Here is a 15538-nt window from a genome sequence, read left to right on the forward strand (position 1 = left end):
GAAAACTCTTCCTAGAATATTGACCAGAGTTTGGCAGGCCTAGAAATGTAAAACAGTCTAGAATTCCTGTGGATCTGAAAGATAGCAATTCTGAGTGACAAAGGTGTAAAACAATCTTGTCTTGCCAAAATTCTTAGAAATTAGAATGGCTAGAGTGTTGCAAATCAGGGCCTCATGAATGGATAAAGAAAAGCAGACCCACCTCACCCCCGGCCCCTACCCCACCAAGTATACTGGGGAAAAAAAAACAAAAAAAAACAAAAAAAAAAAACACCTCAAAATGCTTCCAATCTGATCTAAAAGTCTTAACTCAGAACCAGACAAGTTCTTTCAGTTCTTTAAAGGAGTCTATGATTTGTTGGTACAATAATTTAAAGGTGCCATATCTGCTTCCAAATGAAAGATTTCTAGAAGTTTTTTGGAATGAAATACGAACATACAAACATAAGGAATCAAATGAAATTTATATTTTGAAGAGATCTAATTTTTGTGTTTAAAGCTAATTAGTACAGTTTATATGTTACAAAAATATTTTAGCATATTTTCTTGAAAATGCTATAGACTTTTTCATGTTGTATAACAAAATAGCTCATAAATAAGCTATTCTTGTATTTTTATTTTCAGCCCGTTCTTCAGAATAGCAGTTTAGTTGCATCCTGAAAAATGAAAACAACACAAAAAAATGTTTTAAAGTAGTAACAACATATATTATGATTTAAAATATATTTCATTAATATTAACTTTTCTCATATTTCATAGTGTGGTTAACAGGACAAGAGTAATATTAATATTTAAAAGTTAGTATTTCAAAGTTTACCAATTTAGTGTTAGAATCAGTAAATTTTTTTTTTTGGTGGAAATCTGTAGATCATGGTGCTTACCCACTTTTTGCATTTTTTCACTTTTAAGTTTTGCTTTTATTTGGTGGAACTTTATGATCATCTTAAAAGTAAAAGATTACTTCAGAATGCAAAGTTATAAAAGAACCCAACATTTCAATTTATTAATGGTGTTTGAATCATCTTATGTCTTAATTGGAAAATGGTACTTTATTTAGTAGCAAAGGAGAAGCCATTGATTAACATTTTTATTTGGAAAAAGTCCTGAAAAAGACTCAGGAACTATATCATTTACTAATGATTTGAAAATAGAATTTTCTTAATTTAGTAAAGTACCAAAGTAGTCAGGAACAAACAGAATGAAAGTCACTGAAGACAATTAGAAAAAATGCATTAATGAGGAAACACAAAATATACAATATAAATTAAGCAGTACTTAGCCAACTAGACCGTATATTTTAATGCTTCTGAGAAGGAAGACAATACATTTAAGCAAAATTTGTCATCCTATTATGAAATAAATGATGTTTATGAGAATTCTGGAGACAAAAAAAAACTGGCATAAAAATAACTTGTGTGTTGGTCATTGTTTATCAGCTCCAAACCCACCTGTCTCTGTTCAGCTATGACAGGCCAGGACAAGTTCTCTGCAAACTATGCTTCTCCCTTGACTGCTGGACCCTAATTAGTTTCTGCCATTGGGAGGGAAGAAAGGATTTACTTCTTCATAGTTTATAATTGTTCCTAGAGCCCCAGCAGTTGGTTTCTGCCTTCAGTTTGTTTTGTTCTTTCCAGAACCAGCCTTATTATGTTCTCTCATCCTGACCTTCTTTATATTTAAATTTAAAATCTAGTTTTGGCTTTTATTGCTCAAAATGCTTTAGTTTCCTTCTAAATTATTACTCCATCTCAAATTCTTCCTCAGCCTTATTAATATAGTATTTCTTATGTGATGCTTTCATTTCATTAATCTGTCAGAAACTCTCCCCCTTTAAATCAATTGCAAACTTATTAATAGGTTCTAATCAAAGATCTTTAAAATTTTCCTACAATACCCCTACTCAACATTTCTCCTTAAGTCAGAGGCAAGGACTTACCTTTTAAGATTTAAAATCAATTAAAACACATTTTCTGTACCTATAATATGTAAGGCAGGTGGTCTTCTTTTTTAAAAATGTATTTTATATATATATAAATTTATTTTATATACATATATAATTAGAAATGAAGTCTCACTATGTTGCCCAGGCTGGATGAACTCCCAGGTTTAAGCAATCCTTTTGCCTCAGCCTTTCAAGTAGCTGGGACTAGAGGTGTGCACCACTGCACCTGGATTAGGCATGTGGTCTTTTACGTGCTCACAATTTAGTGAGGAAGATAGATTTGAATATAAGTTTAGTACAAGTGCACTACAAAAAGGGCTATAATAATGCTATAAACAAAGTGCAATTGGAGACCAACGGAGAAGAGAATTAAATGTATTGTAGAGTGGGAAGGAAGGAGGGAAACCTGCTAGAATCTTTTCTAGGAATAATTTTGGAACAAGGAGGCAGTCTTTAAAACTAGTTTCAGGGCCTTTGGCGTTGATTATATTTTGCATGTAGTGAGGAATCTTTGAGGATTTGAGATTACCATTACCATTACATGATCTTGTGCTTTAAGAAGCTAAATCTGACGGCAATATGGAAGATAGGCTGGAAGTGAGGGAGTCTGGAAGCAAGGACTTCAGGATTCTATTATAATAGGTCAAGTGAGAAGAAAAAAAGTTGCAAGTAGAGCAATGAGACTTTAAATGAGGGACAGATAAGAGACATTACGGTTGGACAGAGATGGCACAGAGCACCTCAAGGGATGTGGAGTTTGAAGGAAAGGGAGAAATCTAAGAAGTGTCAACCTGAGGGATCAGAAAAGATGGCATTGGCATTAACTGAGATGGGGTAGCGGGAGAAGAAGTATGTTTGGAGGGAAAAGATGAGAAATTCCATGCTGAACATGTACAAGTATAGCTGAAGATGCCTTTTTATACTTCCACTTTTTTCTTTGCTCCTATCATGTCTCTGTTCTTGAGTGCCTTTTCCCTCCCTCTCCAAATCTTACACATTTTATATAGTCCCAACTTTCACATGTTGCTGATGGAGTGACATTTACAATGGTCTCTAATCAATCTAGCCCATAGGGACCTCTCCTTCCTATTAATTTCCCTGATATTCACTATTTCTGTCTGCCTGCCGCTTCGGGTACTAGCACCCTAATTTTCCTTAGTAAAACCACATCTTCACCATTCTCAGCACCTTACCTCATATGACCTAGGTCAAGCTAATTAGACCACTGTGGCCACAGTGATTGGTTCAGAAATAGGTATGTGACCCAAGCCAGGTCAATGACATAGCTTTGGGACTTTTGCTGGAACTGCTGGGAAAGAAGTTTGCTCTTTCTGCATTGGTTGCTGGGCTGGTAGAATGTAAATTATGAAGATATTGGTGGGTACCTTTGCCATGAGGATTGGGGAGATAAGCAGTTGGCCTGGGAGTAAAGCTACCATCAAGGAGAATGGGGCCAAGAGATGGACAGACACAGATTCTAGATGGCATCATTTGAGTCCTTATGTCTAGCTGTGGCAGAAACCAGATGACTTCTGTACTTCTCAGTTAAGTGATCGTTGTACTGCCTAAAGCAGTTCAAGCTGAGCATCTGCCTCTTGCAACTTAAAAGAGTTCTGACATTACCTGCACTTTTCATTCCCCACATTCTTATATACCACCACGTAACGTGAATATTTCCTGTGGGGTTGTCTTATCTCTGCCATTGAGGCTGTTACTTTCTCTTTGTGTCTGCAGTGGTGTCATGCGTAAGTAACATTTACTGGAGCCTCATTATGTGGAGACATATTATATAAAAAATGAATTGTACTTACCTATAGTTACATTCAAAATAAAAACTGCAGCCATAAATATTTCCAAGAGCAACATTCTTCCCATCAGACAGCTAATTACTGTAGTCATTATCTGGGCAGATATACCCACAGTTGTTGCTTTGCTATTGCTGCTGCTACTGCCACTGCTGCTGCTGCTGCTAGACACAGACTGTGCTGGCAGGCTGAAAGTTCTGGATTCTACCCGAACAACATTATCCAGTATAAATTCAATCTTATAATTTTTTCCTAGAAAAGAAAGCATTTGATTTTCTTTTATGTTTTGCTTGTTTTCGTATAGTTCCAATTTGGTTTTCATTGGTGAAAAATACTGTATAATTCCTAATAAAGTATTTTTGAAAATCAAGTCAAATGAATTAGTTTAAATACGGACAAGTGTAGAGAGGGTCTCAGCGTTCGAAGAATTCAATCTGCCCATTAGCTACGGGCAAGAGGAACCTGGGTAGATTTTCTTTCTGCATCAATAGTACCTGATTCTTAGGGTTCCTTCCTCGTCCTAGTGCCCAGGACTGGACACACGCTGTTTGAAATGAGGGACAATAGGGAAGGGAGGTAAAGATATTGCATCTCTGTTTCATCCCTGCCTACTTGACCTAGATAGGATTGGAGAAGCCTCCGTTTCAGTTGGGGGAAATGGGATGGATGCTGAACTTTTTATTTTGAAAAATTTCCAACTAGAGAAGAGTCAAAAGGATAATACAATAAACAACCACATGCCCTCCACTCAGATTCAACAGTTTTTAACCATCTTCCATATTTGCTTTAAGTCAGATGCTATTTTTGTATTGCAAGATTATGACCCTTTCTTTCTTCTTACCTCAAGTAGATATCTTAGAGAAACATTGTTACACGTGTTTACAGTGTAAAAGATAAAGAGCTCATCCAAATATGTTTTAATCTACATGTTAAATCTTTCCACAGTTTTGAATGTGAGATAACTAATATATTTTTCCTTGACATATTTTCTTCTGGAACTACTGTTATCATTAATAGTAGTTACTAAACAGAATAGAGAATACTTAGACAGCCCTGTAAGCTTTTACTTCTCTGTCTTATCTATTATTTGTTTTCTAAAAGTCTTTTCTGTTTTCATTCTTCCTTTCTTTTTAGGATGAAAATATTAAATATAATTAGCTCTTGACCACATTTATGATTTCACAAACAATAGCAATGAATTCTATAATATAACTTTCAAGATGGATGGGCACTGTTCTGTAGAATTTTCTGTCACTGACAATTCATGACAATGGCATATTTAAATTGTTCATTTTTTTCAATTTGAAAAAAACCTGAATTTTTGTGACAAGTGTATTTTTTCTTAATGCTTTTGATAAGCAAAGAATTTAGTGTGGCCTTTCTGTTTTGTTTTATTTTTCCCCTCCTGCAGTATTGTGAGCCCAAGCTAGCCTTATAGAAAGGCCACATAAAGAACTGAAGAACCCAGCCAACATCCAGAATCAAAGACGTTAGAGATATGACTCTAATCAAGCCATCTAACCCAGCCCCAGCTGTTAGAAATCCCCTGCTGAAGCCCCAAACATCACGTAATAGAGATGAGCCATTCACGCTCAAATTTCTGACTCACGTAATTGTGAGCAAATGAAATGAGTGTTGTTTTAAACCATTAGATTTTGGGCTGGTGTTTTACGTAGCAATAGAAACTGAAACAAACACTAAACATTACATATGTCATTAGACAAATATATCCCAATTGTCCATTAGTAATACTATCTTTATCTGGGTTGGTCAAAGATGTAGTCTCAACTCTTTACTTCCTTTTCCTCCCACCCTTTTCTCACCCAATTCTCACATCCCTATTTCTGTTTAGTAACCACAACCCCTAATGCCTCTACCCAGGTGGCCCTGCCTTGCTCTTTATGGGGCTGTGTGTAGAAAAGGGGTGCTGTGCTGTCAGCAGCAGTTTGATTAGCCAGGGGATTTCCTTCCATGCACTGACTGTTGGGGGGGGGGGGGGCTCCTGCTAGAAAGAGTCAAGAGAAAGGCATGTTAATTTTCTCACATACGCTTTGTTGTTACTATTAATATTTTACTGTGGTTAATCTACCAACTGGCTAATTGACCTACAAATAATGAAGAAGCTAACTAAACTTGGCTTTTCTTATTACATATAACGAGGGAACTGAGACTCCACACTTTATAAAAGGAAGAAAGGAAAAAGAGAGGGAGAGAGAGGAAGGGAGGAGAGAAGAGAGGTGGAAGGGCCAGAGGGGGTAGATAGAGGAGGGAGGGAAGAAAGGAAGAAGGGAAAGAAACATACAAATGAGAAGCAATGGCTCTTCTCCATGGCAGGTCAAATGGATACCCCAAGGGAAGCTTTGAATTCTGAAAAAAAAAAAACCTTACTGTATGATAAGAAAGTACTTTAATAATTACTTTGTCACCATAGTAAAATGCCAAAACCTATTTTATTGCTTTAGCACTCCCGTGATTCTGGTTACTTTGGGACATTGCTATTTCAAAGTGGCAGTTTGAAGACTTTGGTCACAAGGTTGGGTCTTTGCCACTGAGCACTTATTGGGTCCACCTTCATGAAGAGGTGAGCAACCTTCTCTCCAGGCAGGGTTCTTGTCAGGTGCCTCATTTCCCATGAAAGGGTTCCTTTTAGGCTGCCCTTTAAAAGAATTTGGCTCTGCCCTTGACCAGCAAGCAATAGGACCCTAGGTACTTACCTAAGAGCACAACATTGAACTCATGGTCATTTGATTATTATCAAACAATAGGTTGATATATTGCTGCCCAGTAGGCAGACTAAACACATCTGATGGAGGGCATTATCAAAGCATGAAGAAATGAAAAATAAGGGAAAAATCTTTCAGAATGATTTTAGCTTTTGACATTTAGTTATTTTAAAAAATCAGACCATTGTTGGAAGTTCTTACTTATTTTACTGTTTATAGTTACTTCTATTCAGATGTGTGTATGTGTGTGTTTGAGAGGAGAGAGCAGTGGTAAGAAATGGGGAGTGCCACTACATAACCTTTTCAGGAGTTAAGTACTGTACAGGTCTTAAGTGGGCCTTGGGTTGGGGTTAATAGATCAATGAAGGTCTGTCTCAAGTATAAGCAGTTTATCCATTTCATTCTCTTAGATACTCTATAATCTATCACCAAGAAATATCCTGTTTGGGGATATATTAATATGACTTGAGTCCTAGTAGAATGGCTTTTACCAATTGGAGTTTGGCCATCAACCCATCTGGAAGTAATATGAGAAGCATCACTGTGGCAGTCATAGCTTATGTTTACTGGTTTGACGTTGAAGATGTCACCTGGTACAGATTCATTGTGCACACTTCCTGAGGACTCATAGCAGACACTTGTTCTGTTCTCAGACCATGTTATAATTCTCCACAGCAACTGGTTTACCTGATGGGTACTGTAAATCATGATAATGCTCATGTTTTCTCCTTTGTGTTGACTTTCAGAAAGACTACAGCCAACTTTCTAGCCCAACTCTAAATTGCATGGGGCATTAAAGTTATGTGAACCTACTTTATCCTTTCACTTCTTGAATTTGAAAATCCATATATTATTAATAATTTTTCTTACTATAAACGTAATACATTTAGTGAGAAAATTTAGAAAAATACACAAATGGATAAAAAATAAAATATAAATCATGATATAATTTTGATTTCTTTACTTGCTTATTTTAATTTCTACTTTGTTTTCCACATTAAATATATTTCGCTAAGCGAGACTAAGTATTTTCTGGAACAAGGCAAAGTATAGGATTCTGATGTCTATAATTTACTGACCAGAGCAGCATAGAATGCTTTGTTCATTAAAAGAAAATTATAATTGTCCCTATTTATGGGTATATATGTAAGGATCCAAAATAGTACACTTACCTGTTCTAAGAGGAGTAAGATCTGTATAGTTGGCCCAACAGCTGCTAAATGGAATTGTTGTATTTCCACTAAGACCACTGACTTGGTTATTATTGGAGTCCTTTAGTACAGCCTTCAAAGTCAACACAGTAACACCAACTGATACACAATTACCCTAAAAAAAAAAATTGTAGAGAATTATAACAATTGAATTGTCCTGTTCTCATGCATTTTTTTTAGGATATGTAAAACTTTATTTTTAAAAATGCTTCATTACAAATTCAAAATCTGCAGAAGCTCTTTATTCTACACAAAGAGTTTACAAATATGAACAAAACAAGAAGTTGATTTGAAAGAAATGTTTTTAAAACAGTAAAAAATGGCATCCATAGGTCCAACTTGTAAGGGGCAGTACAATCCTCAGGCTGCCAGCATACCAGGATTAATAAAGTTGGCTCACACTCCAGAATGTATAGCTTAAGTCCTTCATTTCAGTAAAGTTTTGAGTTGTGACTCACATCGGAATCTACCGCCTTTACTGAAGGCTGCTGAGAAAACGGCTGTCCTGGCTGTGCAGCCACTGGCTGCGTGATCACCACGAGTGAGGACACAAAGGCCACGTGATGAACAGGAAATGCAGACCTTTCAACTGGCTGGGCAGTCACCTGCGAATGGGCATGAGTAATGAAGTGGTTTCTGCGTGATAAACTACATTCAGAAGCAAACTTATCTTAGCCAGGCTAAGTATAATATATTCATTGTTTATTAAAAAATATGTTCAATATGTAAAATTAATAGAATTACAATATTTCCCCTGGATTAAGTGTATGAAGCATTGTTATAAATATTTAAAGCATATTTAAAGTACATTTGGAACCATTACACAATTTTTTAGAAGATACACTTTTTTCCCCAAACTACTTTATTATCATTTTGATGATCCCATAAAGAATTGTCAACAGTGAATTAAAAGACACGCCTTCTAAATTACTGTCTTGAAATAGAGAATTAAAATGAAAAATAATTAATAATATTTTAAAGGGTGAAAATGCATTCTTTCTAGTTGTATTTTCTTACCTTAATCCAGCCAGAGTCACCTGGGCTGGGGAGGGGATTAGTAATAGACATGGAAGAAATATTAAATCCAAAGATGTTACGGGTTTTTCCTAAAATTACAGCTTGTCCAAGAGAACTGGCAATTTCCTGGAGTTCAGATAATTGCATCTGACCTATCGGGAAACAGTATTTTGACATATTGATTATAAAAGTATAGAATTGTGAAGACAAATGAACATTTTCACTTTAGCTTTCTTTGCATTAGTCCATCACATTATAGAATTCTAAGAATTCTTTCTAATTATATATGAGCAAAAAAAAAATAACAGTCATATTAATGAGGTTAGGAAAATTAAGAACCCAGTAGACTTATGTTTTAAACTGGAATTAAAGAAAAAACAAAGATAGATTAAGTAATAAAAGAAACACGAATGAAAATACAATAGGTGAATATGTTTCTTAATTTAATACTTCCCATGGCAATCTTTGTTTAGAAGTGAAGCACTATCATACATTTCTATCATCACATATCATTTTTTAAGAGTAGGGTGTTAATTTTGGAGGAGAAGGATAATTAGAAGCCATCAAATTATCAGTATGTATATTAACAAGTTACTAAAGTTTACTAACAAATTGTTACTTGTTTTGGATCTTGGACAATTTTCAAGGTTCATTTTAACACTGTGTGTAGTTTCTGTTCCCATTTTCTACCATGGCGGGTCTGGGATTTCCTATTAAACCTACTTCCCCCACAGTGGTCCTTACATTACAAAATGGCACCTTGACGCCTCACATTCCTTCTGTCAGAAGCCTGGCACTTTTGCTTGATCCCTACTACTTCACCTACCCTCCACACCATGTCTGATCAATTACTAATTTCTAAATCTGTCTCCACTCTCAGAATCCTAGTTAAAGCCATCAGCAGCAAAGCTACAAAAAACACTTTAAACTGGATTTCTTATATCCATTCTCTCACTCCCTTTCTACTTCATTCCATACAAAGTCAGAGTGATCTTTTGAAAAGCAATTGTAGACCAGGATAACCTTTTGGTGTACCACAAGCCTTGCTAACCCCTGGTTCCTAGGTATCCTGCACCTTCCGTATCCGGAGCCGCGCCTCGAGGACTCAGATCACTGAGTTTCTTCCATCGAAGCTCCGTGTGCTCAGGAAGAAGGAGGCAATGTCCTGGGCCAGCGGGTCTGACATGTCACTTTGTAACCCCACAGTCTTAGGGAACTTCTGTCCTTGTCAGTTTAAAAGGTATATTTTTGCTAAATACTTAGTCTTTCAGATTCCTCTCTATCTCCTCACACGCTCTAGAACAGTCTTCTTCAAGAAGGCCTCCCCAGTACCTTAACCTGAAGGCCTCTTATTCCTGACCTCAGGAATCTGCCTGCTCAGAAATTCCTTTAATACTGAAGTAACCCCTTTCTAGGACATCTGGGAACTTCTGGATATCCTGATACTGTGTAAAAGCTGTGGGGAGCCAGAAGTGCAGCTACGTGCACATCTTTTTTGCCACTTCCTAACATGTTGCTGGGATTCACCAAGTTATAGGGCTCTCCTTGAGACTCGAAACCCTAATCCAGACTAGGTCTGGAAAACATGCCATTAGCCTGTTCCTTCCCCTGTCCCTACCCTCCACATTCTTAAACTGTCTTACACCTGTCTGGATAAATCTAACAAGCTAAAACTGCTTTATGGGGATGGGGGTAAACTATGGCCCTGGGCAGAGAACATTGTGGGAGATCTGGCTGCAACACAAGCCTACGCTTCCTATGCTCTTTCAACCAAAAGTTAATAAGCACCTCCCTCTACTCGTGCAAACCTTTCCACAGGCTTATCCCCACAATGGGAGGAACATCTGGCTACCTAACTGGCAGATTTCCAGAGTGAGAATGTGGCAGGTGCAGAGGGGTCATGGCCCAGAAGCAAAGCCCCTGGGAAAACGAGTGATGACCCCCTAGCGGCGCAAAGCGAGAATTTCACCCAGTACCGGTACATAGAGCCTGGGAGTTTAATGAAAAGGATACCCAACAGAAATAGAGGAGATTCCAGTTCTGTGGGCCTGATGTTTATACACTTTTCTGGAGGCTCTCTTTAAGAAAAATAATGCAGGAAAATCTTACTTTTGCAACTTTGTAATAGCATTCAATGATTTGACCACATTATTAGGACCTCTCCTAGGGCCAGCAAAGTAAAAATGCCTCCCTGGGCTTGTGCAAGTGAGGGGCTTTGAAGCTTAAGCTTCATTAGCTGGATGGTAAATCTTCCGCTGACAGAGACCTAGAGCTCATATTTGTGGAGAGGGAAATGCCTAAGAGAGTACTTGTCCTTCACCACTGGAGACAAAGATATGGTTGGGAGTCCGCAGTGGGGGGTGCTATTGCATTCTAGAAGGCCAGGAAAGTTCAGTGGTACCTGAAGAGGGCAGAGAAGACCACCCACCCTGTAGCAGAGGCCATGAAGACAAGAGGGTAACATGAGGGCCTGAAGTTAGGACAGCCCTTTAGTATTCAGATACCAACCTGAAAAGAGAAGTTGGAAAGAAAGTAAATCAGAAGGGCTGAGCATTTACCCAAATGAGTAACCCTAAAGAAAAGATTTAAGCCAGCAGAGATACCTCTAATGGGAAAGTTGGGTTGTTTTTGTCTCTGATACTTAGCAAACAGGGGTGTGGAAAGTGAGGGACACAGAGAGGGGATAATGGCTGGTGAGGACGATTAGCCCAGTCATAGGAAATAAAGATTAGGTTCTTGCTCATCTGCCCTTATCAGGGAAAATCTGAGACTTCACTATGGAAATCTAACCTACCACTCCACTGTTCAGAATATGCAAGGGTCTACTCTTTTCCTTAAGAAAGCATCCACAGTCCTTCTTTTGGCTTCTAAAGCTCTCCACAGTCTAGCACCTGCCTACCACTCAGCCTCACACCCAGCAGCTTACCCTTTCTGGTGCATTCCACTCCAGACCAGTTGGATCTCCCACAGTTCTTCAAATGTACCAAACTCTCCCCAACCATTTCCTTAGCCTAGAACACTCTTTCTCCTCCCTGTTTTCAATGATAGACTGTTTTCATCCTTAATCTCTCAGCTATAAGGTCACTTCTTTAGGTAGGTCTTCCCAGATCTTTTTACAGCAGGTCAAATTCTTTTGTTGAATTTGTTAATAACCCCAATAACAAAGTACAGTCTGAAATTCTTTCACAATTCCAAAATAGTTTGGGATTATGGAAGTAGAGAAGGGAAAAGAGTCTCTAGACCCTTACAGGCTTCAGGATGTGGGGTTGGTGGGATTTTCTGAGCCCTGGTTCACCAGGCCCTGACAGGGTTAGGTATGGATGTGGATTTGGTAATTGCATTCCTCCATTGCAAACGTCTGTTACTCATACCTGTAGTGTCATTGCTTAAGAACTGAGTGGGGGGATCTCCAATCTCTAATTCAATTGCGAGTCCCATGGATCTCTTCCTCCGCAAGCTCTTCCCTCTTACTATTTTGCTGATACGGATTTTGTCACTTGGTATCTTCAGGAATAAGGCAAGATTTCTAACCAGATTATGAGAGCTGTAAAAATCATCTTCTGTTACAGTAGGTAATTGGAAAGAAACAAATATGACGGTGGCAGTGTGGATTTCAACAGGTATAGTTCCTTTGACCAAAAGGTAAAGCATCTGGTAGGTTCTATCAAAGTAGTTTTCACCAAGGACAGTGGAGTCCAGGTTAGGAAGGAATTGCTCTATGAAGGAAAAAAGCCAAACAAGCACAATTAAATATATTTATATTATCATGCTTATTTAGTATTTGTTGGAATTTAGAAAATTTTGAGAAATTCAATGTTATTCTTTCATAAGAAAGTTATGCATATTAAAAACACAAACACTTATAGAACTGACATACAAAATTAAAGTCAATCCTTTAAAAATACTACCAATAATAATTATATTAAATTGCTTTTTAAAGACGATTAGCTATAAACAGTATAAATGAGGAACAAATCTCATTATGAACCTAGGAACATATACTGTACTTATAATACTATTTACATGTTCAGAATTTTAAAGCCTCGACTGAAGGCATTTGGTAATTTAAAAATATAAATTTAACTTTACTAGCCATCTAACTTATGCAGTGTTATATATCAACTCTTAAAAGAACATTTACAATTCAGTGTTTCCATTTTTACCAAGGACAAAAGTATGTAATGAAAATGAAGCACATATTAAAATATCTCAGAAGAATCTTATACCAATAAAACAGGTTTACAGTTCAGCCTGAAAAATCTTTGGTTAAGGCAAAATAAATTCTACTAGGGAACTGAATTTTATAGAAGTGATTGAGATCATATATATATAATGGCTGAAAAAATATACACACACACACACACATATATATGATTTTATGGCAAAGTATCAAAAATGTCTAAGAGGTAATAAATCCACTAATATATATTAAGCCCAGACAAATGCTGAATTGCATAATAGTAGTGAAATGAGACATGTTGCTCCTTACCACATTTTATTGTGAGGCTTACTATGCAAAAGAAATTAAAATTTTAGGAAGAAGAGGGAATCTCTTATGCATGTAACGGACTACAACATTAAGAAACCATTTCATTATGTCTCTACATTTCCTTAATACCTACTAGTATAAATTCTTGGTGCAATTTGGCTTAAACATTGTGTGAATCTGAAGAATGTGCTTTGTATTATAAATTGAAGCTGCTCTCAAGCTACTGTTAGAGGTGCATATATCGCTTACCCTAGATGGCTTTCTTATGTTTTCACAGTAATGAAGGAAGAAGAGACATAAATAAAATAAAACTTCTTGGGTAACACCCCCAAATATGTAAAGATTCATAATACAGGGATATTATTTTGCATTCTAAGTGCCAAAGCAAAAAGTTAACAGCAATGCTATTTCAGAAAACACCACCACCACTACCACCACATATACACTTATCTATAAGAGGGCAGTAGTCATATTGTTTTCCAGCCCTTCAGCACCTGTGTAAACAATTCTCTATATTAAATTCTGCCCATTGGGATAGTTCCTATTTTCCTGAATGACAGAGTGCTTGGTACTATAGGTATTGTGTAAGAAGAGTGAAAATTAAGCTGTAAATATGTGTAATCACTTGTATATGAAAAGTGATAACGCTGACTCTCTTAGCTTGTAAGGAGGCAATATAGCATAATTGTTAAGTGCATGGGTTCTAGAGCTAGACTCTGTTTTCAAGTCCTTGCTCTGCCTATACCAGCTTTGAGACTCTGGGGACTGAATTGTGTTCCCACCCCCAAATTCATATATTGAAACCTTAACCTTCAATGTGATGGCATTTGGAGATGGGAACCTTTGGGAGGAAATAACATTTAGATACAGTTGTGAGGGTGGGGCCCTTATAATGGAATTCGTGCCTTTATAAAAAGAGACAACAGAGAGCTTGCTCGCACTCTCTCCGCCATCTGAGAGCACAGCAAGAAAGGGGCCATCTGCAAGCCAAGAACAGCACCCTCAGCAAAACTTGACCATGCCGGCACCCTGATCTCAGGCTTTCAGAGATTTGGAGAAAATAAATTTCTGTTGTTTAAGCCACCTGGTCTGTGGTATTACTTCACCTACTGTGCCTCAGTTTACTCATCTGTGCATTCCTCATAGAGTTATTATGATATAGTAACAATGAGTTATATGTAAAGCTCTTAGAACAGTGCCTGACATACAGTAATGTCTCTGGAAACATTAGCTATTCCTAGTACTAGCCGAAATAGGACTTGTTCTATAAATGGTAGAGTATAGATTACCCATTCATACTTGAAAGTCTAGCTTACATTATGATCTATAGCATACATTTATGTAATAGTTATCCAAGATTATGGAGCACATCTAAAAATGATGGTGAGTATCACTTGTGCAATGGAAAGTGTGAAGCTGTCCTCATTAGAATCCTGTTTAACAAAAAGACTGAAATTAGCAGAGAAAAATCCTGGTTTTAAAATATTAACAAATGGATAAGTTTAGCCTCTCCCATATGTTTTACTTAAATCAAGAGTTTACTTTATCATATTTACTTCATAGTGTTTAGCTGATATTATACTAGTTTGCTTGGCAATACTTCTGATGACTGCTAATTAATTTAGGCTCTGACCTATATGAAATAGAAGTAAAGCAGAGATACGGTAAAAATTCTAAGCAAAATCTCTTCTGAACACAGAAATGACTAAACTCAATGTATGTAGAATGAAAAAGTTCTCAGGGAGAAAAAGACTGTCCATCACAAACAAAAACTTATATCTGCATGTGTGCAGATAGATGAATTCCATCAGGAATGATCTTTCAGGACACTCATGTTATAAATGAACACGTTAGTACTTGCTGAGCTATGACTAAAAACTTATTTTCTTCTGCATTTGTCAATGGCTAAGGTATTAAAAATATTAACAATGAAACATCACAAAGAATTTTATAAGTAACCAAGAATATATACCATGTGCACTATGCGTTTCTGAGGAGATACCTGTGTATAGATGCTTATTAAGTTCACAGTATTTCTGTTGGGCATTCCATATTGTAGTTTTGGGACAGACCAATGAATTGTTCACATAGACGTCCAAACGCTGAAGTGTGGAAAAAAAAATTCCTACTACAACAGCCTGTTAAAAATAAACATTTTTGTTTTAAGAAATCAACAGAACAATAAAACAATATTTAGAATTTAGCACTTAAAATGTCCTTTATGCATACCTTATGTAAAATGTTAAGACCAAGTTTTATGGATTTAGGATAAGTTTTGAACTAAAATTTTAAAATGGGCTTACATTTAACCATTCATACAGATGGTATAATTTAACCCTTAATTGTTGATT

The 15538-nt window shown here is 36.8% G+C and overlaps 1 protein-coding gene across 1 annotated transcript in view; it reads right to left on the reverse strand.

The window, feature by feature from the left end:
• Positions 1–495: 495 nt before the first annotated feature.
• Positions 496–15538, reverse strand: part of PKHD1L1 (PKHD1 like 1) — a 155404-nt gene continuing 140361 nt past the window's right edge. The window contains exons 72-78 of the mRNA XM_045561019.1: positions 15190–15325; positions 12070–12414; positions 8699–8850; positions 8140–8286; positions 7643–7796; positions 3754–3999; positions 496–656 (exon numbers count right to left, since the gene is read on the reverse strand). Of these exons, the coding sequence (XP_045416975.1) occupies positions 646–656; positions 3754–3999; positions 7643–7796; positions 8140–8286; positions 8699–8850; positions 12070–12414; positions 15190–15325 (1191 nt within the window). The 3' untranslated portion in view covers positions 496–645. The remainder of the gene's footprint in view (positions 657–3753; positions 4000–7642; positions 7797–8139; positions 8287–8698; positions 8851–12069; positions 12415–15189; positions 15326–15538) is intronic.

The sequence above is a fragment of the Lemur catta genome, chromosome 9, assembly GCF_020740605.2.
Source record: "Lemur catta isolate mLemCat1 chromosome 9, mLemCat1.pri, whole genome shotgun sequence".
NCBI lineage: Eukaryota > Metazoa > Chordata > Mammalia > Primates > Lemuridae > Lemur > Lemur catta.